Source organism: Bolinopsis microptera, chromosome 6, assembly GCF_026151205.1.
Source record: "Bolinopsis microptera isolate Bmic1 chromosome 6, MBARI_Bmic_1.0, whole genome shotgun sequence".
Taxonomy (NCBI): Eukaryota; Metazoa; Ctenophora; class Tentaculata; order Lobata; family Bolinopsidae; genus Bolinopsis; species Bolinopsis microptera.
In genome coordinates this window covers 5,502,628-5,523,835 of record NC_087077.1, presented here as the reverse complement: position 1 = coordinate 5,523,835, position 21,208 = coordinate 5,502,628, and the positions used below count along the sequence as shown (strand labels likewise).

Here is a 21,208-nt window from a genome sequence, read left to right as displayed (position 1 = left end):
TCGTCAAGAAACAACTGGCAGTGGTATTGCATGATAAAGACTAGTAATATAAACTGGCTATCTGATGAACATGTAAAATAACGTTGAGTTTTATTGAATCAATAATGCACTTCATTTTAAAAACAAAAACCGCTAGTCATGTAACTGCATGATAAGATATTATATTATGCGTCGGTGAATTCGAACCATGCTAATCATACGAATATTCAGAATCACAATTTATTAACGTAATTTGATACAGTGTGATAATGTTATATGGTTTGCTAATGTTATATATAATATGGTTTGCTGATGTTTGATAATGTTAATGTGGTCCCTTGATTTTTTGCCTACATTATTTGTACTTTTAATTCTTATCACAAGGAACCAAATGAGCTGCATGAAGAGAATTTTAGAAATTCATGCTATTTGATAATATACTTGATTTGTATTTTTCGTTGAGACATAATCAATCACACTGCATTAATTAATCATCGTAACTAATTCAAAGTGATTATCATCGTAACTAATGTAATTATCTCCTATCACTACAATATTATGATCATTTTTGGCGCCCTCTCACGCTTTTGCTAAGATCTAGAGATTATTAAAATGTTTACCAACTTTCCAATCTCCCAGCACTATGAAGAACTCAGATCTCGCGGAGTCAATGGTATGTCAACTATGTTACGCATACACCGTTGACTCATACTCGCCCACCCACCTCGCAAAAGGCAACCAAATATTCGAGATAGAGGGCGATGAACACATTTCCGTCTCCACAAACGAAACTGTAGACATGAAACTCCAATACTCTGACAGCAACTACACGGCCTCGCATCATGCAGCAGATAGCATGAAGGTTGGAGCTCACTTTAAAGCCTTCTCCGGGGCAGCCAGCATGGCGGTGGAGACGACGGGGGAGTCCAAGTACCACACGGTTAGAGTTGATGCCATCGGGGTGTGTACCAAAACATGTATAACTACCCGAGGGAGCTTCAGGACTCATCCACAGGATCATCTTACTGAGGATTTCAAGACTTCTGTTAAGGATCTCAGTGTGGAGGACATAGAGAGTAGGATCGGGGTGTTTTATGCCATTAAACTGCAACTGGGTGGTATGGTGAAGAGAACCTATGTGATGGAGGCAACCGAAGAGGACAATGAGTCTAAGATAACCGCGGAGCTCCAAAGTGCGTTTGGTAAGGAGTGTCTTGGTGCGAGTCTGGATGCTACAGCTTCCTTTGAAAGTGGGCGTGGTTCCTCCAATAAAATGGCGAAGGTTAGACACGAGTGGAGAGCTCAGGGCGGGCAAACTGACCTTTGGTTCAAAGTTGGGGCAACTGGTGCTGAGGAACAATCTGAAGTTTCAACAGCAACTGACATCGCCCGAGAGTGGGCTAAAACCATTGACAGTACGAATGAATACCCCTTTGATTTTGAATTAAGGCCTGTCTGGGAACTGATCCAATGTGTAGACAAGGACAAAGCAAGAGAGTTTAAGTCATATCTGGAAGATAAGTGGGAGAAGGATGGAAACAGACACATGCCCTCCATGTTTCTTCCGATAAAACTACGAATAGTCCAACTACCAGAAGCGTCGAAGACATTTATACTTAACACGTGTAGAGCACATGAAGTCGCACTGGTCGAGCAATCCGCCCACGCACAGCGCCATCTTGATAACCCCATCCACTTTGTAGACAGGAAGCGGTACAAGAGGTTGCGGGAATCAGCTGATTCAGGTATGGAGGAGGTGCTGGAAATACGGGATATCGTTTGCAATGATCTTGACATGAAAGTTGAGGAGCTCATTGAAACATTAGAGTGTCAATCTCAACGGCGGTTCCTGGAATCCCGGCGGTACCTCGGATTGTGGGGCAACGATTCTAAGAATTCTAACAAGGTTCAAAAGCTCAACAAAGCCGTATTGGATAAAATAATCAAAAGGTTGAACATAGATTTAAATAGACACGAAGCAGTCGAGGACTGGCACAATGACCTTGATGAATGCCAGCACGAAGTGTATGAAGCGATGGAATGGTTTGGAGATAATCTCGATTGTATGGAATCAGAAGAGAAGCGACAGAACATCACCAGGGCAGTAGAGCAGGTTAAAGACATTCAAGGGGCCCTGGCTGGGTTTCTAACAAGGCTTGAGAATGAACTCGAAGGAGTAGATACATAAGTAAATACTTATCAGTTTGAAGTATTGGTCGGCTCAGAATATTGCAATAAGCTAGGTAAGATATTATTTTTATGAGCAACATTTTGCAAAGTTTTATGCCAGCATTCTAATAAATCCATATTATGTATTTGCAAAAATGTTTCAAGGTATTACAGTTTTTTATACTATTGGTAGTTTCAATTAGTCTTTATGCTTTTTTGGAGAAGAGGGAGACCTTCTTAACAGGTGAAACTGCTTGTCATAAAGAGGCTAAAAATTTGTAAAAAGGTACTCACCCTATCCAATCAGGCTGTCCGATCTCCTTCTGGAGGGAGGCGCCCAGCACAGAATCAGCTTCCAATGAGGGTGTTAGGTCACCCCACTCGCTCAAATTGTTCGGGTCCTGAGGGTAACATAATTAACGGGATAAAATCAAGATTGCCAATCGTTAAAACCAAATATTCGAGTCAACTGGAACTGGTAGATACCAGTTAAACTAACATTTTGAGAGTCAAATATCTTACAAGTTAAGAGCTAGAGAAGCTAGCGTATATGTACAGAAACGTTGAGCCGTGTTAAGAAACCATTATATTGAGACCCTATAACATGAACAATTTATTGTAAACATATATAGTAGATACTATACTATAACATAAACTAGACTCACAGGTTCATGTATGTAATTGGCGGGAGTTGAGAAGAAGTCTGGCGCCAGATCCCCAGCGTACTCATCATCTTCCCTCTTGGGTCCGTACCTACTGCCCTCTATCTCTACTCCTGCACGGGAGAAATTAGCAATAACCTGATTAGTAATTAGTTAATTAACTCGTCATCCTCCCTCTTAGAATTATAATAGACTGTCACACTCACATATCGATACAATCTTCTTAAAATACTTCTCTTTAACCAGTATGTTAACAGTAAAATCTTCTTAATGTGTAAGCAGTATCCTTACTAAAACTCAAAACAAGCTCTGTTTAACTATCACCATGGTATAAATATAATAATAAGCTGATGAACAATGAACACAACACATGAACATGGTAAGCTTCATACCAGTATCCTCCCACAGCTCTGTCTTAGTAGCCTTCTTTCCGGTTCCTGGTGCTGATGGAGCCTTTACTTTAGACGTCTTCACATTCTGCTTCTTATTGCTGGTGTTTACTGCTGATGCTTTAGGCTTCTGGTCTCCAAACATGTCCTTTCTTACCATGCTCTTACTCTTCTTCTGCCTGGAATCTTCCTGGGAACCAAATATTAGGAAACAGGCAAATGGGCAAGTTTAAATGCAACAATTATTAAAGCTGTTCATGTTATTGTGAGTAGAACCGGCAAATAATAACAGCCTCCCGACCAGGCCCACTTTATATTTTAAAAGCTTCATTAATAGTGTGAGCAGCTAAAATCCGGCAAATAGGTACAATGCCGACCGGCTATTAGAGGGCTATTAGCCGGCTATTAGAGGGCTATTAGCTGGCTGTTAGAGGGCTATTAGCCGGCTGTTAGAGGGCTATTAGCCGGCTGTTAGAGGGCTATTAGCCGCCTATTTGCCCAGTTTAACTTACCTTGGCATGTTGGGGTATGGGTGTTGTTAGAGGGCTATTAGCCGCCTATTTGCCCAGTTTGACTTACCTTGGCATGTTGGGGTATGGGTGTTTTTAGAGGGCTGTTAGCCGGCTGTTAGAGGGCTATTAGCTGGCTGTTAGAGGGCTATTAGCCGGCTGTTAGAGGGCTATTAGCCGCCTATTTGCCCAGTTTGACTTACCTTGGCATGTTGGGGTATGGGTGTTGTAACGCTTCCTCCCATAAACGTCATGTGAGTAGACTGTTTTAGCTGAAAATGAAGTGGTACACACTCGCCAACATTGAACAATAGGTACATTATTATTCTGACATTGTCTCACGTGACACGGCAGAAAAACCGACAAAAAATCAAGATTCTTGTCAAAGCACAAAAAGAGTTGCCCCACGAATACAGTCTATTTTTGGGATGTATCAAGTAAGTAACAGGGTTGATAAAGAAGGACATAGGTATGAAAAAGTATAAAGTATGTTCCCACTCTTAAAATCCTTTAAAATCTCTTAAAATCTCTTAAAATCTCTTCCTACTCTTACCTTGTCTTGAGGATTGTTCTCCACACTACTAGCTCCCTGTTTCTTATTCTCTTTAACATCTTTAGTCTTAACATGCAGAACCTTGACCTCATTGCTTTTAGTTTTGTTCTCCGGTTCCATTACAGGGTCTGACCTGAGAATATCGAAAGTTATTTCCTGACACTTGATATGCAAAAAAACAGTTTCTTTTGATCTTTTAAAATAAAGGGAAAAATTTGGCGAGGGAGAGTGAAAATTAAAAAAGGAAATTATTAAGTAAGTTGCTGGAAAAAAAAAAGTAAAACTGATGGGTCTCAAATAATTGTTCAGCATTAGCGTATAATTAATCAGTGGTATCTTATCTGTAAAGTGAACTATCCCATAACTTATTTTATGCCTATAAAATTAAATAACCGTTGAAATAATTCATGCTGTCATCTGTGCAAGTTTGCTATTAACTCTAAAAAGTGAATGCCTTCTACTCTACAGTCAATACCCACATACATTGGTTTGGATTTGAGAGTTTATGGACACTTTACAGAAAACATTTTTTTCGAGAAAAAATATTCTTGACAAAAAATGTATGCATATTCAGTAGTATGAGCACATACAAAGTAATTTAAGTTTTTTTCTTTTCTAAATAAATACATGACACGGTGTCCAGTGGCGCTACGAAGGGCCCCGCCGTGCGATGGGAAGGCACTTTAGATTGCACTGTGGGAGGGACTTTAGGGGGCGTTGTAGGCCGGAGGGGGACTTTAGGGGGCGCTGTGGGCGGGAGGGATTTGGGCCAACATTCGCCAACGTTACGCCACTGAATTAGTGTCAGTCATTGCTTTGAAAAAACACATTTCAAGACAGGTGCCACCAGGAAATGCAACAATTGAACAGGCACAAATAATAGAATCAAGTTCAGCAGAACATGTCCTTACCGTAAACGAGCTGAATGCTCGGCCCTGAGGTTTAAAGTGATGTTTTAAGTGAGGTTTAAGTGAGGTTTAAAGTGAGGTTTAAGTGAGGTTTATGTGAGGTTTAGGTGTTATTAAAGCACTTGTAAGGCCGAGCGTGAGTTTTTAACGTTGTAGTGTTTAGTAGGTTTTTTAATTTTAACCAAGTTATTTACCTTGTTTTACTTTGCCTGTCGAGAGCTCCCTACTAAACACTTTAACATTATTACATGTGACCATCTTCATGTCACTTGATAACTTAGGTGTCAACTAGTTTGATCAGCACAGTTTTACCATACAATATGGGCGATTCCACGTAGTGTACATTACACTTTCCACAAAATATTGGTTTAATAGGACTCTTGCGTAAAATCCGAACAAAGCAGGGAAACAACTTTTTTCTTTCTAAATGATGCTTAAGTCTTTCTGCTTATGTTGCAACAAAAATTACAACTCTACTTTTCATAATTTTTGAGTGAGATAATAATAATTAAAACATTAATCACCCACAATAGTTAATTGAAATTATTATAATTGATAGGGAGGGAACTTATTCATTAGATTTGTTTTTTTCGTCACTGATTAACCTTTCCGCGGAATCGCCCGTATATGGCTATCAGGTGACGTAATACTAATAAACCTGATAGCTATGTATATTGTATGGAATCCAGCCCGCGTGACTTCCTTATGCCCAAATAAGGAAGTTAACATACCACGTGATACCCAAATAAGGAAGTTAACATACCACGTGATACCCAAATAAGGAAGTTAACATACCACTGCTTGAGAGGCACAAAGTCCTGGTCGCCCAAGAAGAGTCCTGTATTCTCTGACAGACTATCAGCCCTCTCTTTTGTCTCCGAACTTGTTCTCTTCTTCTTTTTGTTATTCTTCCTGGAGCTCGGAACAACCTCTGAACTCTCGCTCATACTCCGCGGAGCTCTGCGACCCCCTTCCTTCTGATCACCTGTGGTGGTTGTAATTGAGGAGGGATGTGGGGGGAGTAGGGGGGGATGTGAGAGGGAATAGGGGGGGGGGGGATGTGGGGGAATAGGGGAGGGGATGTGGGGGAATAGGGGGGGGATGTGGGGGGAATAGGGGAGGGGATGTGGGGGAATAGGGGGGGGATGTGGGGAGAATAGGGGAGGGGATGTGGGGGGAATAGGGGGGGGGGATGTGGGGGGAATGGGGGAGGGGATGTGGGGGGAATAGGGGAGGGGATTGTGGGGGGAATAGGGGGGGATGTGGGGGGAATAGGGGAGGGGATGGGGGGGAATAGGGGAGGGGATGGGGGGGAATGGGGGAGGGGATGTGGGGGGAATGGGGGAGGGGATGTGGGGGGAATAGGGGGGGGGGTGTGAGAGGGAATAGGGGGGGAGGGAAGGGGGAATAGGGGGGGGATGTGGGGGGAATAGGGGAGGGGATGTGGGGGGAATAGGGGGGATGTGGGGGGAATAGGGGAGGGGATGTGGGGGGGAATAGGGGGGGATGTGGGGGGAATAGGGGGGATGTGGGGGGAATAGGGGGGATGTGGGGGGAATAGGGGAGGGGATGTGGGGGGAATAGGGGGGATGTGGGGGGAATAGGGGAGGGGATGTGGGGGGAATATGGGGGGATGTGGGGGGAATAGGGGAGGGGATGTGGGGGGAATAGGGGGGGATGTGGGGAGAATAGGGGAGGGGATGTGGGGGAATAGGGGAGGGGATGTGGGGGGAATAGGGGGAGGGGATGTGGGGGGAATAGGGGAGGGGATGTGGGGGAATAGGGGAGGGGATGTGGGGGGAATAGGGGGAGGGATGTGGGGGGAATAGGGGGGGATGTGGGGGGAATAGGGGGAGGGGATGTGGGGGGAATAGGGGGAGGGATGTGGGGGGAATAGGGGGGATGTGGGGGGAATAGGGGGGGATGTGGGGGGAATAGGGGGAGGGGATGTGGGGGGAATAGGGGGGATGTGGGGGGAATAGGGGGAGGGGATGTGGGGGGAATAGGGGGAGGGGATGTGGGGGGAATAGGGGGGGATGTGGGGGGGAATAGGGGGGGATGTGGGGGGAATAGGGGGAGGGGATGTGGGGGGATGGGGGGAGGGGGATGTGGGGGGAATAGGGGAGGGGATGTGGGGGAATGGGGGGGGGGGGGATGTGGGGGGGGGGGGGATATTGTACATTTCACAACTCTCAGTGAACATCTGAAAATCAAATCTTACTTTCTCATAGATCACATGGGGAGCCCTACCAAATGTCACAGTCAGCTAATTAATAGGTAAGCCGACATAAAATGCTGACCATTGAATCTGTAGTCGTGGTTGATGACTCTGTGCACGGCAGGAGATTTAGGGTGTTGTTTGAAGTGGGGTGGCGCTGATTTACCAATCTGTACATCCGCAGGTTTCATGGCTTGTCCTATCCAGTTCTTCCGATCGTAATAGTCTGTAAATGGATGTCAATTTAAAGAATTTAGTATGTGAACGACGGGGGAAGTTTGGAGTAAAGAGAATTTTGGATGTATTGCTGCAATGTGTGACTCAACAAGGGCTGGATTAATGTAGGTCAACAATTATAACACAATATGCTAATTTTATTTAGCAATGCAATGTGCATCTGTACTTAAACTGATAGATCAGGCAAAGCTTCTGGCTTTATTGAACTTTAAAACAGTACATAAACAGGATCATATCCCGTTTTTAAGAAAATGTTAGTACCTGTATTCATACTAGGATTCTTGTCGGGACTTATTCTTTTGTAAGGCGAGTTGCCATGGTTACCGTGCTTTTTGTTGGGACAACTTTTACCAATGTGACCGTAACCCTTGCAGTGGAAACATTCAATTTTAGGACAACTGCTTTTACTGTGATCTGTAATTATAGTTGGTTATCTAGCTATTTAATCAGAGTAATTATAGTTGGTTAGTGAGTAGGAAACGAGGAACATATTATTTGGAGGAAATAGGAAAAGAGAATTGAAAGTAAAAGTATTATTAAATTAAAAAGTATTAGGTAAAGAAAACGTGCCAAGCAAATTAACGGTCACATTGTACGACGTACGTAGTTACATCAACAAACACGATACTGATCTCGGTATCTCAATCAATTACTCAACTTATTGCTCAATTAACTACTCAACTTATTGCTCAATTCACTACTCAACTTATTGCGCAATTAACTACTCAACTTATTGCTCAATTCACTACTAAACTTATTGCTTAATTCACTACTCAACTTATTGCTCAATTAACTACTCAACTTATTGCTCAATTAACTACTCAACTTATTGCTCAATTAACTACTCAACTTATTGCTCAATTAACTACTCAACTTATTGCTCAATTAACTACTCAACTTATTGCGCAATTAACTACTCAACTTATTGCTCAATTCACTACTCAACTTATTGCTCAATTAACTACTCACCTTATTGCTCAATTAACTACTCAACTTATTGCTCAATTAACTACTCAACTTATTTCTCAATTAACTGCTCAACTTATTGCTCAATTAACTACTCAACTTATTGCTTAATTAACTACTCAACTTATTGCTCAATTAACTACTCAACTTATTGCTCAATTAACTACTCAACGTATTGCTCAATTAACTACTCAACTTATTGCTCAATTAACTGCTCAACTTATTGCTCAATTAACTACTCAACTTATTGCTCAATTAACTACTCAACTTATTGCTTAATTCACTACTCAACTTATTGCTCAATTAACTACTCAACTTATTGCTTAATTAACTACTCAACTTATTGCTTAATTAACTACTCAACTTATTGCTCAATTAACTACTCAACTTATTGCTCAATTAACTGCACTCACCAGGTTCATTACAATGTGAGCACCTATTCTTGTTAGGACACTCAGATATGTAGTGATCTCGGCTGCCACACCCGAAACATATGAAGTTAACAGGGGGCTTCTTGCCATCCAGCAGGAAAGATTTCTCCATGTAGTACCTGAGAGTGTGGTCTGTTCTATCTAGTGGACCTACAGAGTATCGGAGATACGCCTGCCTGAATACAGTCTTTATCACGTCGAATGTCTTGGCGCTCACCTAGGGGATTGGTTAGTTAGTTAGTTAGTTAGTTAGTTAGTTAGTTAGTTAGTTAGTTAGTTAGTTAGTTAGTTAGTTAGTTAGTTAGTTAGTTAGTCATTCAGTTAGTTAGTTAGTTAGTCAGTTAATTAGCTAGTCAGTTAGTCAGTTAATAAATAATTTCGAATATTTATAGTAAATTCACTTAAGTAAAAGTTAAAATCTGTATACCTGTTTTCCTAAGTTGTGATCGAGATTGAAAGGATCCTCAATATTAATTGGACGGAACCAGTTCTTATCAGTACACAGAAGATGAGCTTTCTGTTTGGGGGCGATCACGTTCTTACTGTAGTCAAACTCCTTGAAGTAAAATGTCAGGTTAATTATGCAGATTAATTATGCATATTAATTATACACATTATTTATGCAGATTAATTATGCAGATTAATTATGAGGATTAATTATGCAGATTAATTATGCAGATTAATTATGCAGGGTAATAATGTTATGTCACTTCATAACAAGAATAGTGCTCGTAAACCACAAATTTGTCAGTGGTTTACAAAAGTTTGATGCTTATGATAGACAGTTCGATGCTTATGATGCAGTTTCGATCGAGTCCTCGGTCAAAAATCATCCCTCGGTCGACCTTTGGTTTGTAAACTATAATTTGATTTTTAGTTTTCAGCAAAAGCAGGCGCCAAACATTCTCAAATTCGCAAATTCATAACATTTTTCCACACAACTTCTAAAAAGAAGACAGCTCCAAACCTCGTAATAAAACTTGAAGAACTTGAGAGCGAGCAGAGCAACAGAGTCCACATTCTCACAGGGCCAATCACTCGTCTGCTGGTGGACGTCAGAGTAGAAGTACGTGTCCCATCCTTCCTCTTCGTATACCGTCAGATCACGTGGTCTGTTGATCTCTTGTAGCACGGGGATAACTGGTGGGTCCAGCTGAAATAACAGGTAATAGTCAACCAGGAATACAAGGAATACAAGGAATACAAGGAATACAAGGAATACAAGGAATACAAGGAATACAAGGAATAAAAGGAATAAAAGGAATAAAAGGAATACAAATTTCAAATCTCAAGCTACAACAGTAACTGTAAATATAATAATCACATCATAAGGTGATTTCTCGTCCCACTCCAAAATAATAATATTACTATTATATGTCACGTGTCAACATGACAAGTGATATGGTCTGACGTGATAGTTAGACGACACGTACTCCGTATGTGACATACTGCAGACAGACTGCAGTACGAGGTGGGGTTTTTGGTTTTAGCTAGACCCTTCCTTAATTAAGAACGACAAATTTAGTCCAACATAAATTTAGTCAAACTTTTGACTAAAATTGTTGTAAACCAAATTTCATGTGACTAAATTTTTTGGCGACTAATTTTGAAGTATACCAAAATTTCAGTAGAGCATACATATGAATTAAATTTTATTGAGCTTACATTCTTTATCATATGTTTAATGTTTATGATAAACAGTTAAACATTGTTAACTGAACACAGGTCCCTACTGCGTGTAATAAGAAATGTTATGCTATGATATGTAACTAATGTATGTAATGTTGGCTCGCCGTTCACCGTTGGAATGTTCCTTGTAGGTTTACAACCTACCAGGACGCGCGCCGAGTTGGACAGATATTTTACGAGTATCACCCGTTAAAATGTTCCCAGATCGAGAATATAATCCTTACCAAAATACGGGCTTATGGTGTAAGTTACAGGATCACGAGGTTGATAATTTTTCCACGTGACCGTTTGGCGCGCGGTTTGCATGTGGGCCCATGGGAAATTTCTGATACATGTGTTGCGTTGTCTGCTCTGTACTTAGTTAACTCCCCGTCTTTTGTTACTTTCTACGTTTCTATACAGATTTGTACCTTGAGTTGTGCAGAGTCGTTACAATTTCCGATTTCATCATGAACTTCGACATACATTCTGCGAAATTGAAAAAAAAAACTAGCTTAATAATGGAAAAATCAAATAAATGGAATGGAAAATGGTCTCAAAAAGTCAAAAAATGCGACTAAAATTGTTGTAGACTAAAAATTTGCGAAATTTGTGCCCAAAATTATGGTAACCAAAATTATAGTAACCAAATTTATTGTGATCCAAATTTGTTGGCCCTAAGGTATAACACCCTATCATAATCGATTGCGTGTCGCGTTCCGTGCTAACGTGCCATCTAGCTACTTAGCTAGGGTATCAGCAGTTAGTGACCCTATCGTTCTGCTTTTGTTTAGGTATTCATAAAGCAAACGATAAGGAATTTTACAGTTGACGAACGCCAAATTTCAAATTTTAAAACTTAAATATGTGTTTCTACTACTATAGGCTACTTGACATAGGGACCTGTTGTAGGAAGTAGATGACTATCACGGTATAGTTAGTTAGTTAGTTATTTAGCTAGTTAGTTAGTTAGTTAGTTCGTTAGTTAGTTAGTCAGTTAGTTTGTCAGTTAGTTTGTCAGTTAGTTAGTTAGTTAGTTAGTTAGTTAGTTAGTTAGTAAGTTAGTTAGTTAGTTAATTAGTAAATTAATTAGTTGATTAGTTAGTTAATTATTTAGTTAGTTTTTCAGTTAGTCAGTTAGTCAGTTAGTCAGTTAGTCAGTTAGTCAGTTAGTCAGTTAGTCAGTTAGTCAGTTAGTCAGTTAGTCAGTTAGTCAGTTAGTCAGTTAGTCAGTGAGTCAGTTAGTCAGTTAGTCAATTAGTCAGTTAGTCAGTTAGTCAGTTAGTCAGTAAGCTAGTAAATTAATTAGTTGATTAGTTAGTTAATTATTTAGTTTGTTAGTTAATTAGTGAGTTAATTATTTAGTTAGTTAGTTAGATATTTGGTTGGTTAGTTAGTTAGTTAGTTGGTTAATTAGTCAGTTAGTTAGTAAATTAATTAATTGATTAGTTAGTTAATTATTTAGTTAATTGGTTAATTATTTAGTTAGTTAGTTAGTTAGTTAGTTAGTTAGTTAGTTAGTTAGTTGGTTAGTTAGTTAGTAATTTGGTGGGTTGGTTGGTTGGTTATTTGATTAGTTAGTTAGTTAGTTGGATAGTTGGTTAGTTGGTTAGTATGTTAATTAGTTAATTAGTTAGTTAATCAGTAAATTAATTAGTTAATTAGTTAATTGGTTAATTGGTTAATTAGTATAGGAACCTGTTGTAGGAAATAGATGACCATCATGGTATAGGCGTATGAAGACAAACTACCAGTACTCGCGTCAGCACACTCACAATTCTTTACCACCGCTTTCACCAGCAGACCTGCAAAACGGAGTGTTATCAATTAAATATAATATATACTGAATACATACAGCTTCTAAAAAAGGGTACAGGACACTTAGGGCGTAGGACACAAGGGCGGTAGACGCAAGAGCGGAGGACACGAGGGCGTAGGACACAAGGGCGTTACTTTCCTAAAAGAGTGGACACGAAACCTCAAAATCTGCTGCTGAGTTGGCTGAGATATTTAAGGAAAATCTCTCAATTTTTGGCTCCTTTAAATCTAGGTGATTATTTGTCACATCACTATGAGTATGTTTTGTTTCAGATTTACACGTGAGTAGATCCAATTCTTCGAGCTAAGCTTTACCTCAACCAGACTGTTGAGAACATCAAAAAACCCGCTTGTCCATGTTAAAGTGATTCATGTGATTCGCACTTGGAAGATTTGTCTACTGCTTCTCCAACATGATGAAACTGCTGATGTTAACTGTGGCTCTAGTACCAGCCCTGCTAGGAGATATCAAGATTCTGGACACAGCTGAGGGTGGGGATGGACCTGCTAATTGTGCTCGAAGTTGCTTTGGTGTAGGACGATGGAACGACTCGGTATGGCAATGGGAAAATTCTGGCAACTTTCCTGGGAAGGTGTACAAGGTTTTATACATGGCTGACTGTAATTTCGTGTCCACTCCTGTCATCACAGTTACGAGCAGAGGTCGAAAGTATGGTGGGTGTCCCTCGCTCTTCGTCTATTTCCCTATCAAATCAAGCTTTTATGTATACTCAGTAGAGAACATAACAGCTACCAAAGTGAAGAACAGCGAGTGTGACGTTCACTCGATAGCTACCGGATACACATGCTAAACTATCCGGGACCTTATGCAACATTTTGGAATCCCTTGAATTAATGTTTCTCAGAATTAACTGATTTTTGAGTAACAGACAAATTAATTTTCGTTTTTCTTGTCTTCATATTGTAGTTAATATGAGAAATTTTGAATTTATCGATAATATTCCTTATGTGGTCCTTAATGTCTGAACCGGTATAGAAATGCATAATTTTGATATTTTCATACTACTATTTGTCCATTGTGAACTGATAAAGATAATAGAATTGTATAATCTTAATTCTTAATGATTCCATAATAAATAAAAGTCACCGCACAATGCACATACTATGTGTAATTATATCTCTATCACATTTCATTTGCCATGCGTTAAGCGTTTATGTTCATTCTGTGTTCGTTTTCATTAAGAAAAGTACTAAGGTTATCAACATTGAAGTATTCTGTTTCAGTAAAGCTTCTCTTTGTTTGTATGTACTGCGTTTATTGCTGACAGTCTATGTACTCATCTATACACTCATTTATTTCGTGAATTTAAAGAGTTTCTTATAACTTGCGTTCTACTAAATTGACTGTCTATATTATATTGTAGTGAAGTAACAGCCTAACAAGTTTAAGTTTAGTAGTGAAAATAAAACTTAATTAAATTAACGTAGTAAATTGATTATCGTCTTGTATAATAATAATAGTGAGCAGAGTTAATATTATTTTCGACATCAATTTATTTTTTAAAGAGAATTGAAACGCAACTTAGCGCATTGACCGTGTTCAATATACACGTGCTTTTTTTTTTGCACCAAACCAAACTATTTTCCACTACAATTCTTTCGCAAACATCAGAAGCGTATCACTAATTAGCTTAATAAATATAACATGCCCTTATTTCTCTGTAAATATCTTTATCCAGGGACTATTATCACTAACTGCGAGATTGTTGGCAGCGCTTTTAATAGATACAAATTACCATTTATATTAATTACAAATAACCGTTTAATCGCATGTGGAAGTGTGCTATGATCAAGCTAGGACTCCCGTCTCGCTTAAAACACTATTGTTAGCTTACTCCAGTCTTAATGAGGTCTGATCGTCATCTTCTTACAGCGTTCGATGTCTGTGTGAAGGTAAAATGGTAATATCCTCTGGATCAGGCAGAGGTCGAGTGTTATCGGGATTATTTCTTTAGTAGTCTTGTTCAGAATTAATCTCAGCAGAATTTTAAATCCTAATACAGGGTAAGTTGAAAATAGTGTGTAGAATGTAAAAATCGATATATTTTTTTATGAAGGAGCAAATTTTGAAAGGTGAATTGCTATCAGTTCATAAACGTTACAAATTTCATTCTTGCCTCTCATTTGATTCTAACTCATAATTTGGTTGATTTTTGGCAGTTTTCCAAAAATTCGTAAATTCGTCCTAATGGGGTTCTCAAATCGCGTGCCCTGAAAATCGAATCTAAAAATCTATCTCCTCCTACATTTTTTGAGTTATCACCCTCAAACTTTCAGGATATGTTCTAGGGATGCATTTTGTTCAGGTTCAAACCTGGTTGCAGATGACGGAAGACCTTGTACTTGTACGAACATGCAACAAGTGGTTCAGAATCCTCATTATATGGACTGTTATCTTTCTACTCGCTGTTGTTTTCTTCAATCCGAACATTCCTCAAAGAACCACCCCTCAAGTTGCAATTAGTCGGGAACTTACAGAGGCTTACTATGCAACCCCTAGCCCAAATCCTATCACTGTTGCCTCGATCAAGATACAAGGCGATGTATTAGGAAGAAATAATGGTTCCAGGAATTCCTCAGTAGAGGACAGTGACAGTGACAGTGACAGTGACAGTGACAGTGAGATATACCTACATCCTCCTACCCAAGAGTGGATTAAAAAGCAGATTAACCGGACCATGTCCTTATTGGGAGATACGCCTCACAGTCCGCCTTACAAATGGGAATGTAGGCAGCCACGACAAACTTATTATTACCCTAAAATAAAGACCATTTTTACTGGAATCCCCAAATCTGGATGCTCAAATTGGATTGAATTCCTGCTGAGAGCAGAAGGTGCTTTGAATGTCACGTTAAAGAACGTTGATAGAGTCCATGACAACGATTTCGATTCATTTCGGTTGAGTTCTAGTGGTGTTGCAAAGCAAGCTAATCTAGCAAGTATTACTGGTGATGTTTTCGCCTTTGCTGTAGTTCGTAATCCCTGGACACGGCTCGTCTCAGGATTCAGGGATAAACTGTCTGGCGAGAAACGACCGCAACCGAGCCCGGAACCTTTCAGACGTTTAGCTCGTAAAATAGCTTCTGTCATGAACAAGAGAGACAATATCACTGATAGTGATCGAATAAACCCTACATTTAATCAGTTTTTGCGGTGGCCTTCAGAAAATCTAAATAACATCCATTTTACTCCACAACACCTTGCACTGTGCATTCCTGCAGCGAGGTACGATTACCTTGTGCCCCTCGAGTACAGTGGTGTTCTTAACCAACTTATAGGACAGAAAATAAACACATCAATGAAGATTTCAGGTTCCTATGATCAAGCTAGTGATCCTAGACTGCAATCCTCTGCTCTTTTTGCCAAGGAGTGGCTGTCCCAGCAAGATGATAAACTTATTGATAAAATGTACCGGATTTTTGAAGCAGATTTTGTACTGACATGGACTCCTCCAGCTGATAAATCCCACGCTTAAAAACCTTCTACCAGTGGCCAGGGATATCTGCAACCGGAACCAAACTGTGCTTCGCACACTCCACGCTTCAGGAGAAGCACTCCCTCCCAAGAGGATATACTGATTTATTTTGTAGTTACAGTAATACTTATAGTTTTTAATGGTTATGAGATTTTTTTTTTTTTTTTTTTTTAGAGAGGCTGGGCCATGATAGCCCACGAGAGGATAGCATTGAGATGCTCTGCCTACCTCTGGGGTGTGGCAACCTTGGGGAAGGTTGCCGGTGAGATCAGAGTGATTGGTGGAGGGTGGTGTAGGATGTTATATGAGTCAAAACTGTGCTTATGGTTATGAGATGTTCCGATTGATACTTTAATAATATAATATTGCTTACCTATTAAATTTATTAGATACATAAATACAGATCAATCGTATTTTTCAATTGCTCGTTAATAAAGGGCAATTTTATTATTTTTAATAATAAAATTGTGTCCCTGAAAATTATATTGCTCATACATATAGTTTAATACTGTCACCAATATAAGTAATATAAATAATGATATCTATCATCATAGTAATAAATAATAATTCATATTGCCCGAATGACCGCGCCCCAGGTGGTTTTGCCCGAGATGTGCCCGAGATGTGCCCCAGGTGTGCCTGAGATGTGCCCCAGGTGTGCCCGAGGTGGTTCTGCCCGAGGTGTGCCCGAGGTGTGCCCGAGATGTGCCCAGGTTCTTTTCCCAAGGTTTCCCAATTACCATGCCCGAATTTTGCCCGAGATGTGCCCGAGATGTGCCCCAGGTGGTTCTGCCCGAGGTGTGCCCGAGGTGTGCTTTGTGCCCCAGGTGTGCCCGAGGTGTGCCTGAGGTGTGCCCGAGTTTGTGCCCCAGGTGTGCCCCAGATGTGCATCGGCAGATTACCGAGTTACCTCGACATCAATTTATTTTTTAAAGAGAATTGAAACGCAACTTAGCGCATTGACCGTGTTCAATATACACGTGCTTTTTTTTTTGCACCAAACCAAACTATTTTCCACTACAATTCTTTCGCAAACATCAGAAGCATATCACTAATTAGCTTAATAAATATAACATGCCCTTATTTCTCTGTAAATATCTTTATCCAGGGACTATTATCACTAACTGCGAGATTGTTGGCAGCGCTTTTAATAGATACAAATTACCATTTATATTAATTACAAATAACCGTTTAATCGCATGTGGAAGTGTGCTATGATCAAGCTAGGACTCCCGTCTCGCTTAAAACACTATTGTTAGCTTACTCCAGTCTTAATGAGGTCTGATCGTCATCTTCTTACAGCGTTCGATGTCTGTGTGAAGGTAAAATGGTAATATCCTCTGGATCAGGCAGAGGTCGAGTGTTATCGGGATTATTTCTTTAGTAGTCTTGTTCAGAATTAATCTCAGCAGAATTTTAAATCCTAATACAGGGTAAGTTGAAAATAGTGTGTAGAATGTAAAAATCGATATATTTTTTTATGAAGGAGCAAATTTTGAAAGGTGAATTGCTATCAGTTCATAAACGTTACAAATTTCATTCTTGCCTCTCATTTGATTCTAACTCATAATTTGGTTGATTTTTGGCAGTTTTCCAAAAATTCGTAAATTCGTCCTAATGGGGTTCTCAAATCGCGTGCCCTGAAAATCGAATCTAAAAATCTATCTCCTCCTACATTTTTTGAGTTATCACCCTCAAACTTTCAGGATATGTTCTAGGGATGCATTTTGTTCAGGTTCAAACCTGGTTGCAGATGACGGAAGACCTTGTACTTGTACGAACATGCAACAAGTGGTTCAGAATCCTCATTATATGGACTGTTATCTTTCTACTCACTGTTGTTTTCTTCAATCCGAACATTCTTCAAAGAACCACCCCTCAAGTTGCAATTAGTCGGGAACTTACAGAGGCTTACTATGCAACCCCTAGCCCACATCCTATCACTGTTGCCTCGATCAAGATACAAGGCGATGTATTAGGAAGAAATAATGGTTCCAGGAATTCCTCAGTAGAGGACAGTGACAGTGACAGTGACAGTGACAGTGACAGTGACAGTGACAGTGACAGTGACAGTGACAGTGACAGTGACAGTGACAGTGACAGTGACAGTGACAGTGAGATATACCTACATCCTCCTACCCAAGAGTGGATTAAAAAGCAGATTAACCGGACCATGTCCTTATTGGGAGATACGCCTCACAGTCCGCCTTACAAATGGGAATGTAGGCAGCCACGACAAACTTATTATTACCCTAAAATAAAGACCATTTTTACTGGAATCCCCAAATCTGGATGCTCAAATTGGATTGAATTCCTGCTGAGAGCAGAAGGTGCTTTGAATGTCACGTTAAAGAACGTTGATAGAGTCCATGACAACGATTTCGATTCATTTCGGTTGAGTTCTAGTGGTGTTGCAAAGCAAGCTAATCTAGCAAGTATTACTGGTGATGTTTTCGCCTTTGCTGTAGTTCGTAATCCCTGGACACGGCTCGTCTCAGGATTCAGGGATAAATTGTCTGGCGAGAAACGACCGCAACCGAGCTCGGAACCTTTCAGACATTTAGCTCGTAAAATAGCTTCTGTCATGAACAAGAGAGACAATATCACTGATAGTGATCGAATAAACCCTACATTTAATCAGTTTTTGCGGTGGCTCCCAGAAAATCTAAATAACATCCATTTTACTCCGCAACACCTTGCACTGTGCATTCCTGCAGCGAGGTACGATTACCTTGTGCCCCTCGAGTACAGTGGTGTTCTTAACCAACTTATAGGACAGAAAATAAACACATCAATGAAGATTTCAGGTTCCTATGATCAAGCTAGTGATCCTAGACTGCAATCCTCTGCTCTTCTTGCCAAGGAGTGGCTGTCCCAGCAAGATGATAAACTTATTGATAAAATGTACCGGATATTTGAAGCAGATTTTGTACTGATGAATTATAGTAATTTTTCCCATCCAAATTTCCCTTTACCAATTTATGATGAGAATTGATGTTGGGATTGAGGACTATATCGACTATCTGATTGCTAATAGATTAATGTTTGTTTATCATTATTTATAGTTATATTTTTCTAAATATTGTAATGGTATTATTTATTAATATCGGTACACTGACGTCTGATTCCTTGTACTTATGATAATAAATGGTAAATACTGAATAGTATTTAAAACTATTCGGGAAAGAAAAACTGCACAAGTATTGAGGATAAAGATTCAAGATGGAGAGATGCAGCTACTTACAAAACTTAATTTGAGAAGATCGACACTGCATTACTCCATGATATCGATGTTCATCACCTATTTATTTTGAATTAGCTCTTCTTTCTTAATTAAGACAATTCTGTACACGTCTCGAAGAAACCCACCAATTCAAAATTAAGAAAACTGGGGATGTGGAGAAGTGGTTACGAGGCCGAGGGTCACCGTATAATTGGCTGCAATTTCGTGCCTACCCCATTTTTACCTCAAATACTAGGGATCCAATAATAATATGTGCCTCCAATCTCTGTCCAATTATGATAATAAATCTCTGTCCAATTCAACAACAAAGCAGCGTTTACTTTGTACGCAGTAGAGGTGAATAAAATCACAAGGGTTAATAACGGCACGTGCGATGTTTACTAGTATAGTCAGTCTCTGGTTTCACGTACTAAATTCTCCGCACAGTCACCATTAATTCATGTTTTGTTTAAATTTAATTGTTGAAACCCCAAAAAGTTTCATATTTATTGTATACAGATGATTTAATTGGGGAATGGGGATAGTTTATGTGATTAACCTATTTTATTGACTATAATTAGCTCGTTATTAATAGCTAGTAATGAACCATGGAACGAACCATTCTTACTGATGAAGATCAACCTATTTCAGACCACTTTTTCGCACAAAGGATATCGAATGTTTAAAATTTGATTTAAATTTTTCGAATTTCTGACATGGTTAACCTCATAATTCGAGAACCAAGTCAAATAAAGAAAATCGATCAATCAGATTTATGAATAATTGTCCAAGGAACCACTGTACTAAACCTCAGGATCAGGGAGTGACTGGTTTTCTCAACTAAGGAATTTAGAAGGTCAAACAAATTAGAGCTGTTTAAAGTTCTAGTTTAACATGTAATTACAGCTAAACCTCAAAATTTGGCGCGAGATATCTCAGATATTGAGTAAGCCAAAAATATAGCAGATGGCCAAGTTAATTTGTTTTAGCTCTGTTAAACTTAAAAACTGTCACAATCTTCACTTTATTTATAAGCTGTATAAGAGTGTCTAACTGTCATACAATCAATAACTACATTGGTGATAACATATGAATCTCTAATTTAAATCCGTTCAAAGTGGACCTGCTCGGTATTTGATGTGACCCTGGGAAGCGGGCTGTACCTGATGCAGGAAACCAATTAGTAATCTGCTAACCAATTAGTAATCAATTAGTAATCTGCTATGATCTGTTGTGAATGAACACGTGTCACGTGATAGTTATTGTGAGGTATATCTGGTTAAGAGTACATTTAGGGACTGATTTGGAGTTTTAAATTGCTTTAAGCCTAAGGTTTGACGATGATAATTTTATTTCTAGATTGAGTTCTAAGTACGAGTTTGAAGCACCGAGTTTATTTAATTACCTATTCTCCTAAACTAAATTATGAAGACAAGAAATAAACGAAAATAAATTTGTATGTTACTCAAAAATCGATTAAATATAATACAAATATGATACAAATTGATTCAAGGGATTCCAAAATGTTGCATTAAGTCCCGGATAGTTTAGCATGTGTATCCGGTAGCTATCCAGTGAACGTCACACTGGCTGGTCATCACTTTGGTAGCTGTTGTGTCCTCTACCGAGTACACAGTAAAATATGATTTTGAAAGGTCCGTGACGGATACAGAGGGGCACACTATGCGATTACTATCACTCGCACGCTCACCTTTAGTAGAGACAATGACTACAGGAGCAGACACGAAACCACAGTTAGCTATCTGCACATAGTTATACACCTTCCCAGGTAAATACGAAGAATCACTCCAGCCGTCCCATCCATCTACGCGGGAGCATGTCCGAGCACAGGGAGCAGGGTGGTAGACCCCATCAGGCGTGTTCAGAATCACGATATCTCCCAGCACCACAGGAACCAGAACTAACATCACTATCAGCAGTCTCATCATGTTGGCAGCAAGTAGGTTTGGTAACAAATGAA

The 21,208-nt window shown here is 39.6% G+C and overlaps 2 protein-coding genes across 3 annotated transcripts in view; one reads left to right on the top strand and one right to left on the bottom strand.

Moving 5' to 3' along the window:
* LOC134816713 (uncharacterized) overlaps positions 1-21,208 on the bottom strand; it is a 42,280-nt gene that overhangs the window by 3,716 nt on the left and 17,356 nt on the right. Inside the window, exons 20-32 of one of the 2 annotated variants that reach the window (XM_063825678.1) lie at positions 12,388-12,494; positions 9,989-10,174; positions 9,449-9,577; positions 9,004-9,238; positions 7,886-8,038; positions 7,470-7,613; positions 5,965-6,154; positions 5,173-5,196; positions 4,262-4,394; positions 3,912-3,980; positions 3,203-3,389; positions 2,814-2,923; positions 2,443-2,549 (exon numbers count right to left, since the gene is read on the bottom strand). In XM_063825678.1, the coding sequence (XP_063681748.1) occupies positions 2,443-2,549; positions 2,814-2,923; positions 3,203-3,389; positions 3,912-3,980; positions 4,262-4,394; positions 5,173-5,196; positions 5,965-6,154; positions 7,470-7,613; positions 7,886-8,038; positions 9,004-9,238; positions 9,449-9,577; positions 9,989-10,174; positions 12,388-12,494 (1,774 nt within the window). The remainder of the gene's footprint in view (positions 1-2,442; positions 2,550-2,813; positions 2,924-3,202; positions 3,390-3,911; positions 3,981-4,261; positions 4,395-5,172; positions 5,197-5,964; positions 6,155-7,469; positions 7,614-7,885; positions 8,039-9,003; positions 9,239-9,448; positions 9,578-9,988; positions 10,175-12,387; positions 12,495-21,208) is intronic. The other variant, XM_063825679.1, reaches the window with a different exon arrangement.
* On the top strand, positions 17,712-19,028 carry LOC134816714 (carbohydrate sulfotransferase 10-like). Its single transcript, XM_063825680.1, has one exon. The coding sequence runs from the start codon at positions 17,725-17,727 to the stop codon at positions 18,997-18,999; it is 1,275 nt and encodes a 424-aa protein (XP_063681750.1). The 5' UTR covers positions 17,712-17,724; the 3' UTR covers positions 19,000-19,028.